General features: G+C 37.3%; 1 protein-coding gene across 1 annotated transcript; it reads left to right on the forward strand.

The window, feature by feature from the left end:
- Positions 1-6,238: 6,238 nt before the first annotated feature.
- LOC108998160 (rust resistance kinase Lr10-like) lies at positions 6,239-7,779 on the forward strand. Its single transcript, XM_035692811.1, has 3 exons — positions 6,239-6,242; positions 6,407-6,439; positions 6,665-7,779. The coding sequence occupies exon 3, from the start codon at positions 6,748-6,750 to the stop codon at positions 7,777-7,779; it is 1,032 nt and encodes a 343-aa protein (XP_035548704.1). The 5' UTR covers positions 6,239-6,242; positions 6,407-6,439; positions 6,665-6,747.
- Positions 7,780-16,795: the final 9,016 nt, after the last annotated feature.

Here is a 16,795-nt window from a genome sequence, read left to right on the forward strand (position 1 = left end):
GATGGTGTGCGCATAGCAGCAGCAGATGATGCTCCTGCTGCTTCTGTCGATAGTGCGCACATAACAGCAGCAGATGGTGCTCTTGCCTTAACATCCCCCCGCGATGCAAGCGGCACTGGGCTAACGGTGAGGCTTGATCGAAGTTGTGCAAATCTGGCTGCTGACAAGGGCTTGGTCAGAATGTCGGCAATCTGATCTTTGCTTGGAATGAACGACACTTTTAAGGTTTTAGCGACAACCCGCTCCCTGACAAAATGATAGTCCAACTCCACATGTTTTGTACGAGAGTGAAGAACCGGATTAAGAGTCAAGTATGTGGCACTTATGTTGTCACACCATAATGTTGGGGGTGAAACCAGAAAAATGCCAAGTTCACTTAATAAGGACTGCAACCAAAGAAGCTCACACGTGGTGTTAGCAACTGATTTATATTCGGCTTCCGTAGAAGTCCTCGCAACCGTAGGTTGTTTCTTGGAGCCCCAAGAAATTAAGTGATTACCAAAGTAGACACAATAACCACCCGTGGATTTACGATCATCAGGACACCCGGGCCAATCGGCATCAGAAAAAGCTGATAAGGTAAAAATAGAAGATGCTGAAAAATATAAACCAAAGTGACAAGTATGTTTAAGATAACGCAAGATGCGTTTGACAGCCTTCCAGTGGGGAAGCCGAGGGTTGTGCATATATTGACAAACACGATTCACAGCAAACGAAATATCAGGTCTGGTAAATGCTAAATACTGAAGACTTCCTACAACACTACGATACCAGTGTGGATCCTCAAATGCACAACCATCAAAAGCAGAGAGTTTTTCAGATGTGGACATTGGAGTAGTAACTGACTTGCAATTATTCATATTAGTACGATGAAGAAGATCATTAATGTATTTACACTGAGAAAGAAAAAGACCCTTAGTATTACGAGTGACTTCAATTCCTAGAAAGAAATGAAGAGGACCTAAATCTTTGACAGGGAAGTAGGAACCGAGAGACTGAACAAACTCAGAAATTAATTTGGGACTAGAACCGGTAACAATTATATCATCAACATATACCAGAATAAAAATGCTAGTAGAAGCAGTACGAAGAATAAACAATGAGGAATCAGATGCAGAACACCGAAAACCTAAAGAGAGCAATTTATCACTCAACTTGGCAAACCAAGCTCTAGGAGCCTGTTTTAAACCATAAATCGATTTTTTTAACTTACAGACATAGGAGGGCAGATCAGGATGCACGAACCCGGGAGGCTGCTTCATGTACACATCTTCATCGAGGTCCCCATGTAAGAAGGCGTTCTGTATGTCAAGCTGATGCAAAGGCCAGTTAGAAGAAATGGCAAGAGAGAGTAAAAGTCGAATCGTCACTGGTTTGAAAACAGGACTGAACGTCTCTGTGTAGTCAAGACCATGTTGCTGATGAAACCCTTGAGCAACCAGACGAGCTTTGCGTCGCTCAAGAGAGCCATCAGCCCGACGTTTAGACTTGAGTATCCATTTGGATCCGAGTAGATTATAGGAAGGAGATGGTGGAACAAGATCCCAGGTTTGATTGTGAAGAAGAGCTGTGATTTCGGAGTGCATGGCAAGCCGCCATTCATGATGTTTAGAAGCTTCAGAAAAGGACGATGGCTCTTCGGGAACAGGAGGAACGGTCTTTGTTTCTGTGAGAGAGGAAGAGGGATTGGACGGAGGCCAAGGGATAGTGCCGTCGAGACGAATTTTCGGACAATATATATGAGATTTGGACCGAGTGATCATATGATGATGAGGGACTTGAGGGATCGGTACAGAGGAAGCGGAAGATAACTGCTGAATGGAGGAGGCGGCAGATGAAGTAGAACTGGAGCTCGAAGAAGGAGATGAATCCCTAGAAGTAGAAGTTGGGTCGGGCATGGGTTGAGGATTAGGAGAAGCTGGGCCGGACGAAGGAGAGGAAATACTTGAGGGGATGCCAGAAGTCAAATTGGGTTGAGGAGAGTTGCTGGAGGATGGGCCCGATTCATTTAGAGAGGAGAAATAAATTGGGCTTGGAGTAAACATAGGCTGAGAGGAACTGGAGCCTTCGGCGATGGATGGAGGCTGAGAGTGAAATGGAAAAACAGCTTCATCAAATGTTACATCCCTAGAAACATAGGTGCGGCCAGACTCAATATGCAGACATAAATAGCCCTTGTGATCTAGGCTGTACCCCATGAAGACACAAGGCTTGGAACAATAATCCATTTTATGTTTGTTAAATGGGCGCAAGTTAGGCCAACAAAGTGACCCAAAAACTTTTAAGAAATGATAATCTGGAATGCGGCCCATTAGCACTTCATATGGGGATTTATTTTGTAAAATTGGAGTAGCCATGCGATTTATGAGGTATGTGGCCACTTGAAATGCTTCGGCCCAATATTTATGTGGAACTGAAGCATGAGATAAAAGAGAGAGGCCCGTCTCGACAATATGTCGATGACGTCGTTCAATGCTCCCATTTTGTTGATGTGAGTAAGGGCAGGTAATCCGATGTGTAATTCCATGAGATTGAAAAATGGGGCGAAGGGGACGAAATTCCCCTCCCCAATCGGATTGAACAGAAATAATACTTTTGGAAAAAGTATTGGCCACAAACCGCATAAAAGCTAACATGATAGATGTAACATTTGATTTACACTGTATTGGAAATAACCAAAGATACTTTGAGTAATCATCTAAAATGGAAAAATAAAACCGAGAACTATTGGTAGAGAGTAATGGAGCTGGTCCCCAAACATCTAAAAACAAAAGATGAAAAGGACCTTGAGAACGTGAGGGGGAAATGGGGTGGGGTAATACATGAGTTTTGGATTGAGAGCTGGCCGAACATGGATGAAGAGAATTCTTGGAAGATAGAGGTAAATTAAACCGACGAAGCATTAAGGTAGTGGTGCGAAACGACGGGTGTCCCAACCGTGAATGCCATAGTTGAGGAGATGTATGAGTGCCTATCAAAGCTTGAGGAGATTTGTGAAGAGATGGCTGAGAAGCTATCGGCAATGCATACAGTCCGTCTTCAACAAGGCCCCGAAGAAGTGTTTCCCGAGAACATGAATCTTTCACAAGAAAAAAATTAGAGTGAAACTCAAAAAACACATTATTATCATGACAAAACCGACGAACGGACAGTAAATTGCGAGAAATAGATGGAACATGGAGAATAGAATTTAAGGAGAAATTGCCAGTGGGAGTTGTCATCTGAGAAGAACCGATGTTGTGGATGGGCAGAGTGGAGCCGTCACCAATGCTGACTTGGTCGGGTCCCTGATATGACATAGAATCCATGGTGAGGTTATTGGGGTCTGCAGTGAAATGGTGTGTAGCTGCTGTGTCTGGAAACCAGGTAGTATTGATTGGAGGTGGTGAGGGAAGAGAAGTGTAGTTGGCAGTAAAAAATGGTGGAGGAGAAGTCTGATATGAATGATCAAAACGATAGTAACATGTAGTGGCATAATGTCCAGGTTTGTGACAGACTTGACAAACGGGACGTGAGGATGTAGGAGTTGGACCAGGAGGACCTGAGAAGGCACCTCGGAACCCATTTCGCCCACGACGTCCACCCCGAAAATTTCCACGCCCACGAGGAGCAGTGGAGTTAGCTGGAGGACGAGGGGCAGAGGTACTATTGGCAGCAAAGGTAGTACCAGAGAGGAGAGAAATACTTTGATGAGCGAGCCTTGACTCATGATTAAGAAGAAAACTGTATAGTTGATGAATGGAGATTGGATCTGGACGAGTGGTGAGAGAGGTAATTAGAGATTCATATTCGGTGCCTAGGCCAGCAAGGAGAAACACAGAGAATTGAGAATCCGAGAGAGCATGGCCACCAGCACCAAGAGAAGATGCGAGAGCTTTGGCTTTGTTAAAATAGTCTGTGATGGATTCTGAGCCCTTTTTAAGAGTGGCTAGCTGATATTGGGTATGAAAGACATGAGCAGTGGATTTGGCTGAAAATAAAGACTGAAGGGTGGACCAAAGTTCGGCCGAAGATGTGCAATCAAGCACCTGCGCCAACACAGATTCAGTAAGAGAAGAATTTATGGCTGAAATGATCAGACTGTCTTGTTGAAGCCAACGAGTATAGGCAGGATTTGTCTTACCATCCAAGGTGGAAGAAGGTTTAGGAGCAGAGCCATCTACAAACTCTAGAAGATGATGACCACGTAGGAAGGGCACAATCTGTGCCTTCCAAAGTAAATAATTATCAATATTTAATTTTACGGTAATGAAGTGAGGAACAGAGGAGACAATGGTGTTGTTGAGAGAAGGGGTGGAGACCGGAGTTTCTGCCATGAGATAGAGGATGAGAACTTGTTTGTAAAAAAAAAAAAAAAATGTTGGACGTGAGTCCTTTTAGGCTCTGGATACCATAATGAAGAAAAGAACAACCCAGGTGTATGAAGAAAGTTCTTAAAGAAGATAACACAAAATAATACTCTTTGTTTTTCTCATTATCTACAGTACATGGAGTGACTATATTTATAGGCGTAAAACAGATTGTACCCACACTATGTGCCAGCGCATATTCTGTTACACAGATCTCTTCTTAGGTATCTTTATTTGATTCTTCTAGAGTGTGCTGCCGTAGGCTGTGCTTTGAGTAGTGCTTGCGCATAGTAGCTGTAGATGGTGTGCGCATAGCAGCAGCAGATGATGCTCCTGCTGCTTCTGTCGATAGTGCGCACATAACAGCAGCAGATGGTGCTCCTGCCTTAACACACATGTAGGTGAGTTTTCAATCCTCATATATAAGATGTTATTTTTTTGAGAATGAACATCAATATTATATTTATTAATAAAACTCCATCAAAGGAGGGAAAGAACACAAGATGGACAATCCTCCATCTCAATAGAGTCATCCTCTAATTACTCTAATGATCAGTTCTTCGCTAAACAATGAGCCACAACATTGGCTTCTCTTCGAACATGCCTAACAAATCATTGATCAAATTGTAAAAGAATATTTTTGACATTGATAATAACCAGGAGAGAGTCACCTTCCAAGGTAATGCTTTTTAATCCCAACTTACTACCAAAAATTGTTGCTTGTGGAGCCCCAAAAGCTTCAGTTAGGAATGGATTAAAGAAAAATAGGATAAGAGTGTGCATGGTGTATAGCATTATTTTTTTTCTTTTAGAATATTATATTTATTAATAAAGAGCTAGTTTATATACAGTTCCTATTTGGGAACTGCTCATGCAAACCTATACAGTTATGTATAAAAAAAAATTTAAATTATAATAATATCATTTTTAAAATGATGATTTTTTTCCTTTTACTCTCATTTATCAATAGGACTGCACACGCAATCTCCCACTCAGGATTGCAAATAGAATTTCTGATTAATAAAACTCCATCAAAGAAGGGAAAGAACACAAGATGGACACTTACCTTTATTTCTTTTCTCCATGTGCCGCAGCTACGTATACTGGATTGTTATGGCTCAACGGTAAGAATTTGTATCTGTCTGATCTATTTGTCTACTTTCATCTTTAAACCGTTCATTCCTTAAGCAATGAAACATGAAAATAGTTTAAACTTGAAGATAAGATCAGATATATTAATTACGTACACACGCGTATATATATACATAATGTACCAAAATTTATTTGTACGACATGATAAGATGTGCAATCCCACGCAATATTTTTAGAAAAAAAGTTGGCTCTACCTTTTAAAAGTGACTTTCTTATGGCATGCCCATTTTTTCTTTTTTAAATAGATTGTCTGGGACTTGCACTTTCTAAACATATCACATTTTAAGTGTCTTTTCACTTTGATGAAATTCTATAAAGTCACTTAAAACAAGTAGAATTTTTAAGTTTAAAATACAATATGAGAAGTAGAATTGCTAAAAACATAAATAAATACTAACAAAAGTAGAATTTTTAAGTTTAAACTCTAACTCTATATTTCACATAATAAATTAAATATTTTACGTACTGTTAGGCCCATTTATTAAAGGAGAGTATGGCCGTAATCATATATGTTACTTACATATCCAAAATATATATATTAGTACCATCGATCGATCTCTCATATTTAGCAAATTCGACATGATCATGATCACTCTTACTTTTGATATTGAATTCAGCTGCTGACGTCAAACTTTTTTTCTTGTAATTTTGTCAAACCATGCAGGCCGATTAACCAAACTACGAGTCAGTACAGAATATTATGCACGGGTTTCTAATTCTGGGATTTTATCCGATATCCCAGTACGTATACTTACGTAATTGCGTATTTTCCTTATAGTGGATGATCTCAAACTGTTGGATTAATATTATACCTTTTTTGGATCTCAATTAATTCTTTTACTTCAATTCTTAGCTAACTTTTAATGGAGATTATTTATTTATTTATTTATTTTTATCATTAACAGATTTGGCAACTTTATTAATTGGATTACTGGTCGGTAAGAATCTGTACTATATCTCTCTTTCTATATTTCTTAATTGTTTTAGTAAATTAATCATTCTTTAAACTACGAAACTTATAAGAAATAGCTAGAAATCATTATTAAATTAACATTAAAAATAAACACTGTACCAAATCATAAGAATTTTGAAAGGGAGTAATTGGTAGTGCAACAACATGATCACGCACTTTCTTATAAATATTTTTGCAATTTCATTTCCAGAATGGCATTTGTCAATCAGTGTATTAGGCACTCCATTTGTGATTGCATTTTTTATATATAAATGGCGAAGGAGGCACTTATCAATGTATGACAATGTTGAAGAATTTCTACAAGGCCAAAATAACCTCATGCCAATAAGGTACTCTCTCTCAGAAATTAAGAAAATGACTAAAGGTTTTAGGGAAAGATTGGGTGAAGGAGGATATGGCAAAGTATTTACAGGAACACTTCGAAGTGGACATCTTGTAGCAGTAAAGATGTTAAGTCAATCCAAAGCAAATGGGCAAGATTTTATCAATGAAGTAGCAACCATTGGAAGGATCCATCATGTGAATATAGTGCAACTCATTGGTTTTTGTGTACATGGTTCAAAGCGTGCCCTTATATATGAGTTCATGCCCAATGGATCTCTAAACAAACACATTTTTTCACCAGAAGCAAATAACCTCAGCTACGAGAAAAGATATGATATTGCTTTAGGAGTGGCTCGCGGGATTGAGTATTTACATCAAGGATGTGACATGCAAATTTTACATTTCGACATTAAGCCTCACAACATTCTTCTTGACGAGAATTTTAAACCCAAAGTTTCGGATTTTGGCTTAGCGAAATTGTACCCGGTGGAAGATAGTATTGTTCCTTTGACTCATGCAAGAGGAACGTTTGGATACATGGCTCTTGAAATGCTTTACAAAAATATTGGAGGTGTTTCATACAAAGCTGATGTCTATAGCTTTGGAATGTTGTTGATGGAAATGGTGAGCAGAAGAAAGAACTTGAATGTATCTACAGAACATTTAAGTCAAATTTACTTCCCCACTTGGGTATATGATCAATTCCATGATGGAAAGAATATAGAAATACAAGATGCTACTGAAGATGAAAGAAAACTATGTAAGAAGATGATGATAGTCGCATTATGGTGCATACAATTGAAGCCTAGCGATCGTCCATCAATGAACAAAGTCGTCAAAATGCTTGAAGGAGATGTTGAATGCTTGCAAGTTCCTCTCAAGCCTCACCAACCATCACCAAAGAGAGAGATAAAGGATGCTAGAGATAATTCAAATCAAGCTTCATCATCAATTCAATCAGATCAATCAAGTCTTACTTAATTTTTATTGTTTATCTTTCTAAAATTGAACTATTTCTTTCTATCATTTTTTAAGAGAAGTTTGCTTCAAGCCCATCAAAAAAGAGAAGATCGACAATATAAGGTCATAATCTTTCTACGCTTGTCGTAGTATATATACTTCGCAGTGCCCTAAAAATAAGTATCAATCTAAATATAGTTTGATGCTACTCATCCATGTATAAATTTTTTACACATCTCTCTCTCTCTCTCTCTCTCTCTCACATTATTATTTCTTTTTCTCACTTATTTCATCTATCTATTTTTATTATTTTCTATCTACGTTTTTTCATTTATTTAATTTTTAAATTAAATATATAAAAAATTTAGATAAGTTGTTGAGTCAAGAATGGTACTCTTAAAAAATAGTTAGTTAAAATAGGAAAAGTATATAAGATGTAATGAGCTTTTCAGATAAAAAATATATATTGATTAACCATTGGAAGTGCTCTTACAATATGTAACAGCAAGTACTCATGTTTGATCTCGAACTGTAGATAATACATGACTTTTTACAATTTTTTTTTTCTTGTATTTTTTTAATGAAAGTGATATATAGAATAGAATGTCACGTGGATATAAGTACAATCAGCATTGCCCTAAATAATCAATGGGAGTAGTTCAGAAAATAAAACGTAATTAATGCTATTAAAAGTCAACTTTAGTGGCTCAAATAGTAACGGTCCATATAAAAGTGCCCCAAAATTAATACAAGTTCACCAATAATAATCAGCATTCTAAACTAACGTCTATATTATTTTTATATGCTTACTAGCTGTGGTTGTTCATATAACACCCCGACGTGAAATTTAATTCAGCCTGAAATTATGTTTAATTGAGCCTATGATATAATATTTGTTGAGGTTGGTTTGGAATTTTAGTTAGGACCGTTAAAATTTAGTGGATGATTTTGGATCTTATTAATAGGCTAAAATGAGAAAAGTTTAATTGAGATTTATTGCGTTTTTCATGAATAGGCTATGGGTCTAAATATTTTATTTGATAGATTATGAAAAACGGAAATTTCTTGATTTTAATTGAGGTATCTAATAAAAAGAATTGTTCATTGGTTTCATTACAAATTTTAAAAATTTAGGTGTAATAATTATATTTTTGACTTTCAGATTTCAAGTAGACCAATAATAGAATGTCATGTGTCACTATAGCATATCTCAATATTAGCCTGTAGGACCTTCATATTAGGTAAGTTGGATAACACATTTGTGAAAAAGCTTTCCGTTACTTTATTTACTATAGCACCAAATATTTAGGGTCTGTTTGGGATTGCGGTAAAAGTCTTAAAAACTATTTAAAGAAACTTAAAATAGCTCAGTAATGGAAAATTTTCGTTTTTAGGTATTACATATTAAAGAACTTTTAATCTTAAATAAGTAAAAAAGTACGTTTAATCTCAAACGTGCATTTTCGAATAATGTGGAACGTAATTTGAATTTTAAAATGACTGTCAACGGATAAAAATACCCATACAACTTTCAAACTTTTAAGGATATGATTATAATCTTTAAAGATTCAAATAGTCATCATTTTTACATTAGAGAACATTTTTTTATTTGTTTCGAAACAAACATAACATGTTTAAAAGTACTTTAAACATATGGTTACCAAACAGTAAATAACTTTTTAATAATAGAACTTATTATTTAAGCTATAAGGTTTAAGTCCTAAGGTTATAAGCTATATTTCTCACCACAATCCCAAACATGTACTTAGACTAGAAAACATGGGTTAATATTAAACCAAATCATAGTTGCCATTCCCTTTCCAAATATATTCGGTGATTAAAAATGCACTTATTGAAGTCCTTCTCTCTCTCAAGAGTGAGGTGAAAGTTTTCTTTGTCAAGGCAAAGAAGTTTGTCTCTCAGGTTGTTCCTGTAGAGTTTTTAACATGGCTGAGAGTGATCTTTCTTCCCTTTGGGAAGGACTAAAGTTAACTGAGGAAGAAGAACATATCATTACTATTTCTTCAGAGACTCTCCAAGTTTCAGAGGCTCGAGGACAGCATTATTTTTTGGCATTGGTGGTGGCTAACAGAGGTGTGAATAAGGAAGGTTTTCATACTACTATGTCCCAGGTATGGAATTCTAATGGGTGGATCAAATTCAAGAAATTTGGTGATAATCGTTTCCTGGTGGATTTCCAAAGTTTGGAGGATAAGGATAGAGTTATGGAAGGTCGATCGTGGTTTTTTGACAAATGGCTAGTCTCAATGCAAGATTTTGATGGTTGCAAAGCAGGGGATGATATTGGCTTCAAAACTAAGTCATTCTAGTTGCAATTACATAATCTTCCATTTGCAGGGTTAAATGGTGACATTGGTTCTCAACTAGTGGCTGGAATTGGACAGGTGTTGAAGGTGGATGTTGATAAGGAAGGTATGGGATGGGGTAAGTTTCTTCATGTTAGAGTGTTGCTAGACATTACCAAGCCATTGTGTCGAGACAGTTGGTTAAAGGTTGGTGATAGAATGCAGTGGATAACTTTTCGATATGAGAGACTACAAAACTTTTGTTTCAGATGTGGCATTGTCAGACACGATTGTGCCAGTTGTCTTAAGGTTGATGCTTGTAAACCTTCTTCAAGTTCTAATCAACTACAATATGGTGCATGGCCCAGAGCATAACCAATGAAGGTTTCCCTTGTAGCTGAGAAAATGTATGGTGGTGGTGGCTCTCATGGTGGTTCCACATCTCAGAGGTGGAGGAAACCACCTTCCCCAGCAGCTAGTGGTAGTGATAACGGTAACATTGATGGCAAGGAGGGATTGCAGGATCAAGAGGCTTTTTCTAAGGAACTTAATGTTGATTCTCATCAATTACAGAAGGAGATACATAACGGTTTTAAGGTCAATAAAGATGCAATTAGTGGCATGGGGAATATTCAAGGTCCATCCTATCATAAAGCTGTTATGGAATATTTTGCATCTTTATTTTAGGAGGATGCAGTTTCTCACGTGGTACACCAAGTCATCACTCCTCCAAGTAAGTTACCCTCTACTCCTTCAGTGGATTCTTTGACTTTTGTCCTTGGTATTAAGTCTAATTCTGTGGAGAGTAAGAGGGTAACTTTTGCGAAAGATTCTCATAATAAGTCTCCTATTTCTTTTGTTTTTAAAACTTCAAAACCTATTGGTTGGAAAAGGAGAGCTTAAGGTGATAACAATTCTAGTTCATCCCCTATGGATACTAGTGTGGGTAACAGGAAAAGGGGAGCCATTTTAACTCAGTCCTGTAAAGAGTCAAACATAGGGATCATTGGTGGTGGCTACTAAGCAGCCCCACCAACTCCAATGAGTTGCCTAAGTTAGAACTGTAGAGGGCTTGGGAACCCTCTTACCGTTCGTGAGCTGGGCCATTTGGTCAAAACTAAGGTCCCAAATTTTATTTTATTTTATTTATGGAAACTAAGTGCAAGAGAAGTAAAGTTGAGTTAGTTAGAAATCAGTTTTGTTGTGGATTGTTTAGGAAGAAGTGGAGGCTTAGCTTTCTTTTGGGATGACCTTTATGAGGTTGTGTTGAATACCTATACTCAATGTCATATTTCCCTAAGAGTAACTCACAAGGAGAATAGTACCAGTTGTCTTTTGACTGATTTTTATGGAAATCCAATTACAGCAAAGAGGTCAGAGAGTTGGAGGTTACTTGCTGCTCTTAAACCTCTTAATAATTTGCCTTGGATCTGTTTTGGTGATTTTAATGAAATCATTAGGCAGAGTGAAATGTTTGGAGGCCCTAACAGACCTTACCAACAGATGGAAAACTTTAGAGAGGGATTGCTTTCTTGTGACCGTAATGATCTGGGTTATAAGGGTGGGAAATACACATGGTGTAATAATAGAGAGGGAACTGCTTTCACTAAAGAAAGGTTGGATCAAGCTTTGGGAAATTCAAGTTGGATGATGCATTTCAATGGCACTAAGGTTTATACTCTAGCTGCTAACACTTCATATCATAGTCCAATCTTCATTGAGTTTGATTCTAGAGACCATCTGAATAGTGAAGGCAGCAAACCTTTTAGATATGAAGCTAAGTGGGCTTTAAGAGAAGAATGTGTTGAGGTGGTGAGGTGGTGAGGAAGGCTTGGCTGTTTAATTCCCCTAATCTTAATACTCTTTCAGATACTTCAAGGGGTCTGACCAGATGTAAGGAACAATTCTAAAGATGGAGTTCAACAGCTTTCAAGGGACAAAAACAACTTATTAACTCAGAGTTGCAAATGATAAAAAGCTTACAAAATGATAATTAGCGGACTTTTGGTGATGAGATTCGGGTGCTTAAGCAGGAAGTTAACAAGCTACTTGAAAAAGAAGACCAAAACTGGAAGCAGAGGGCTAAGCAATAGTGGCTCAAGGGGGGAGATAGAAATACAAGCTTTTATCACAAATGTGCTAGCCAGAGAAGGAAGACTAATTTCATTAAGAACATTACTAAGATGGGTGGAAGTGTGTTGCACTCTTCTATATAAATTAGTTATGAGTTCCAATCTTTTTCAAAGAATTATTTACTACTTCTAATCCTGAGGGTTTTCAACAATGTTTAATGAATTTGAAGCCTTGTGTGACAACAACTTCGAATGCTTCTCTTACAAGAGAGATCAATTCTAAGGAAATTGAGAAAGCTGTTTTTTAGATGAATGGGCCTAGTTCTCCTGGACCAAATGGTTTCCCAGCTATTTTTTATCAGCAACACTGTCATATAGTTGGTAAAGGAGTTTGTGATGCAGTGAAAGAGGCATTCAAATCCAACTCTTGGGATGACTCTATTAATTAAACTTTTATTGCATTGATTCCAAAAGTTGCTAAGCCTACAAAAGTGACTGAATTTAGGCCTATAAGTTTTTGTAATGTCCATTACAAGATTATAGCAAAGGTGTTGGCCAATAGACTGAAGTGTTTTCCACCTTCTATCATTTCTCCAACTCAAAGTGCTTTCATTCCTAGTCATTTGATCACAGATAATTTTATTGTGGCCTATGAAATCCTGCACTCAATGAAGAACAGAATCAAGGGAAAGGATGGATATTTGGCTTTGAAGCTTGATATGAGTAAAGCCTATGATCGAGTTGAGTGGTCTTTTTCAGAAGCTGTTAAGTCTAAATTGTGCTTTCACAGAAAATGGATTGATTGGATAATGAGGTGTGTGTCAACTGTGTCATATTCTCTACTCATCAATGGAACTGCTCAATAGAACTCCTCAGCATTCATTTTATGTTCTGAAGCCTTAACTTCCATTTTAAATCATGCTAAATCAGTTGGCTATATTTCTGGCATTCCATTAGCATGGGGTCATTTACATGTAAATCTTCTATTCTTTGCTAATGATAGTTTTATTTTTTGCAAGGCAAGTTCTATTGAATGGAGTAGGCTACAAAGGCTTTTGTCTATCTATGAATTGGCTTCAGGTCAAAGGGTTAACAAAGACAAAACCTCAATCTATTTTAGTAAAAGTACAAGAGCAGATGTGAAATATATTTTGATTAGAATTGCAGGGGTTAGAGCCATTGAATCTTATGAAAAGTACTTAGGCCTACCTGCAATGATAGAAAGATCTCGAGTTGCCACTTTCATAGGTATTATGGATAGAGTAAGAGCAAGGCTTGCAAACTAGAAAATAAAATATCTTTCTCTAGCAGGAAAATAAATTTTAATCAAATCTGTCATTTAAGCAATACCTACATATAGTATGGGGGTTTTCAAAATCCCTATAAGCATCTTGCATGAAATATATATGGTTATGCTTGCTTACTGGTGGGGACAGAAATCAAATGAGAGGAGGATTCAGTGGGTTTCAAAGCATCAACTGGTGGGAAGTAAGGCAGTGGGGTGTTTGGGATTTCGAGATTTGGAATTTTTTAATCTAGCCATGTTGTCCAAGCAACCATGGAGGCTAGTGCAAAACCCTTCCTCTCTAGCAGCTCAAGTCTTGGCTTCAAAGTATGATAACTTAGGTAATTTTTTTAATGCATAGTTAGGTAGAAATTCTTCTTATCTATTTCGAAGTATCTGAGGGGGAAACCAAAAACAAATAAAAAAGTAAAATAAAAAGGACTTTGCAGGATGATCTATAAAACAAATGATATGGTTTGAGTTTGATTCTTCAACTCAATTAGTAGTACTTCTAGATTCCACTTCTACCCCATACTACGAGTGAAAGAGAAAATGTAAAGACTACCATTAAAGCAGCCCAAGTGAGACTTACTATATCCATGTGAATTATAACCCCAATCTTTATAAATATGAAGGAATTATTCCATTATTGTTCACTAATCATTATTATGTTAATTAATAATAGTGGAATCCCTGGAGAAGAGTCAAAATGGGATTCTAACCCAACACCGTTGTTAGAGTATCTGGTATTGATCAAGCCTCTACTTGACCAAGTCTTTAGGCTTTTACAATTCAGTACAACACATTTTTTCCAAAACACAAGTTATGTTGTAATGTCTCTTTTTCCAAATATTGTTCTGTTGTAACTTTCCCAACTTCTCTCTGCATGTGCGTGTTGCACTCCGTAAGTGACTCACATCAGTTGTAAAATTATAGTATAAATCAATATGAATGATATATTGTTCAGGACCCAAGCCGAACAATTTCAATCCTTCCTTTTTATTATCTTACATGGTATTAGCTAGAATTCAAGCTCACGCTTTCTTTTCTTGGTTTACATTTCCGCAAATGGCCTCACCCGACACAAACTTCTCTACCCTTAACCCTGAAAGCAACGGCATAAATGGATCCTTGAACCTGCAATATCCCTCCCCCGTCTCCTTCAACCTTGAAGGACCCAACTACTTAGGATGGCAATCATTGTTTATGCCATTTCTAAGAAGCAATTCTCTAATGGGTTTCATGAATGGCTCAGAAACTGCACCCAACAAGAATCTGCCTGACAATATGTAACAGCCCGCTAGAAATTCAATGGTGGAATTTCTATAGGTTTTAGGAATCTCATGAAAACACCGTAAGTTTTCACGATTCAACCAATCGCGTAGGTTTTAATCTGTCAACATAGTCAAAACTATCACTTATTATGGCTCTAGATGCACAATTTTATTTATTTGAGGTAGTTAGAAGTGTCAGTTTGAGATATGGTCTGCGCCATTAGATTCAGTTGATTATTTAAGATTTTATGACGCAATAATCACATTTTCAATTTTTGGACGATACAATTGCTCGAAAACGCATTTTTGTTTATTTCGAGGCACTTCGGGATTGAAATTCAACAAAAAAAAATTGCACAATTAAGTTTGTATGAATATTTAGGTTTTTAAGTACAAAGTTTATTTTTCACTACCTAGATTAAATAGTAACTGAAAGTTGCACTTTTATCTTTTAAAGGAATAACTTCATTGGACCTTTATCTTCTAAATGTAAGTGGTTGCAATATCACGAGTAGTCGCAATCTATATAATTTCTTAGCAAACAAGTTGGCCAATAAAGCTATGGAAACCGTACGCCCTCTCTCATAATCCTAGCTCTATCTTTTTTGTATAACACATATACACATAATTGATCCTTCAATAAATTGTGGTTTTATTCCAAAAGGTTACAAACCCTTCGACTGCTTCTCTCTACCAGGATTGCATCCCTTTTCTCTGCTATGGTTTGAATTTAACACTTAATTACATAGTGTGAAGTGGGGCTAATCGACATCATCCCTCAGCATGAGCAAACATTTTCTTGGATGCTTCACCCCTCTTCCGTGGCGTTTCCTCCTCCCATCCTAGGAGTTTGACTTCCTCGTTGGTCAGCTTCCTCGTTCGTCAGTACTATTGGAGAGCTTTCGAGTTGTCTGGAACAAGTTGTCGTGGGCATACGAAGTACACGCAAGATCTACAAGGATCTCACAAACGGCGCCACTGTTAACGTCGTGTTTCGTATGCCTTTGGTCCAGGTTCCAGCAACTAAGGTCTTCAGAACTAGGCCTGCGAAAAGAGAGAAGAATGCAACTGGGAGAGGGTGGCCTTGGGGCCGAGAAGTCTCTGATGCCTAAGTTAGTATCATATTTTTGAAGTTTGTAAATAATGAAAAAGTCTAGGGATTTGAGAAAGTTTCTCGTACCTTAGAGTTGCTATTTATACTGAGAGTCTAGGGGTGACAGATAGTGTCTATCCCCGTGGAATCCATGTCATTTGTATTGTTCCTTTTGTCAGAGTTTTTTTGTGCGGCATGCCTCTGCGACGGCGTCATTAATGTGGCGCATAGCTCAGGTAGTGGTGTCATTAATGCAGCATGGTTTCCTGATTTGTTTTACTCTACTGGTGTCTTCAGTGGTCCGTCAATGTTCCCACTTCAGAAGACCAAAGGTTCTCCGTCTTTTCCGTTCTGCCCTGTATAAGTCCCTATCAGCCATCATTGTTTAATTTTCCTTATAGGGGACTTACTTCATGGGCAAGTTTGGGCCCTGGGTCTGTGTATCGAGTTGAAATCTAGTAGGCTAGTGAAGTGGAGAAAATCCCCTTACAATGTCCATAACAGGGTGTGTATCCTACAGAACGATGCAGGTCCAACAGCCATGGCACCACACTCAGGAGGTTGACTATCGACAGGATAAAACTTCCGATTTCTTTTTCTTTCATAAATTCAAAAGTGATTTCAAAATCAGTGACACCCAACTACAAATATGTATACAATACCTGATTGATATATTATAATAGAACGTCTTATTAATATATATGACATGGCCATAACCTTTTTCTTTTTAAAAAATAAACTATTTATGTATTTATCATATTTGTTAGAAGGTCCTTTCCGTATAAATAGTTCATATTGTTCCTATTATATGGCTTTCTTATTGTTATTATTGTTCGGACTTGACTAATTATATGCAAACCATTAATGGAGAGCCAAACCTTGAAAACATAGAAAAAATAGCTGCCAATTACAATGAAATTGCTACGCAAAGAATTAATGTTCTATTATGACATTCGACTTTTGAAAAAACCCTACCTCTTGCTCTTTCACTTTTCTCTCTACACTAC

Source organism: Juglans regia, chromosome 8, assembly GCF_001411555.2.
Source record: "Juglans regia cultivar Chandler chromosome 8, Walnut 2.0, whole genome shotgun sequence".
NCBI classification, from domain to species: Eukaryota; Viridiplantae; Streptophyta; class Magnoliopsida; order Fagales; family Juglandaceae; genus Juglans; species Juglans regia.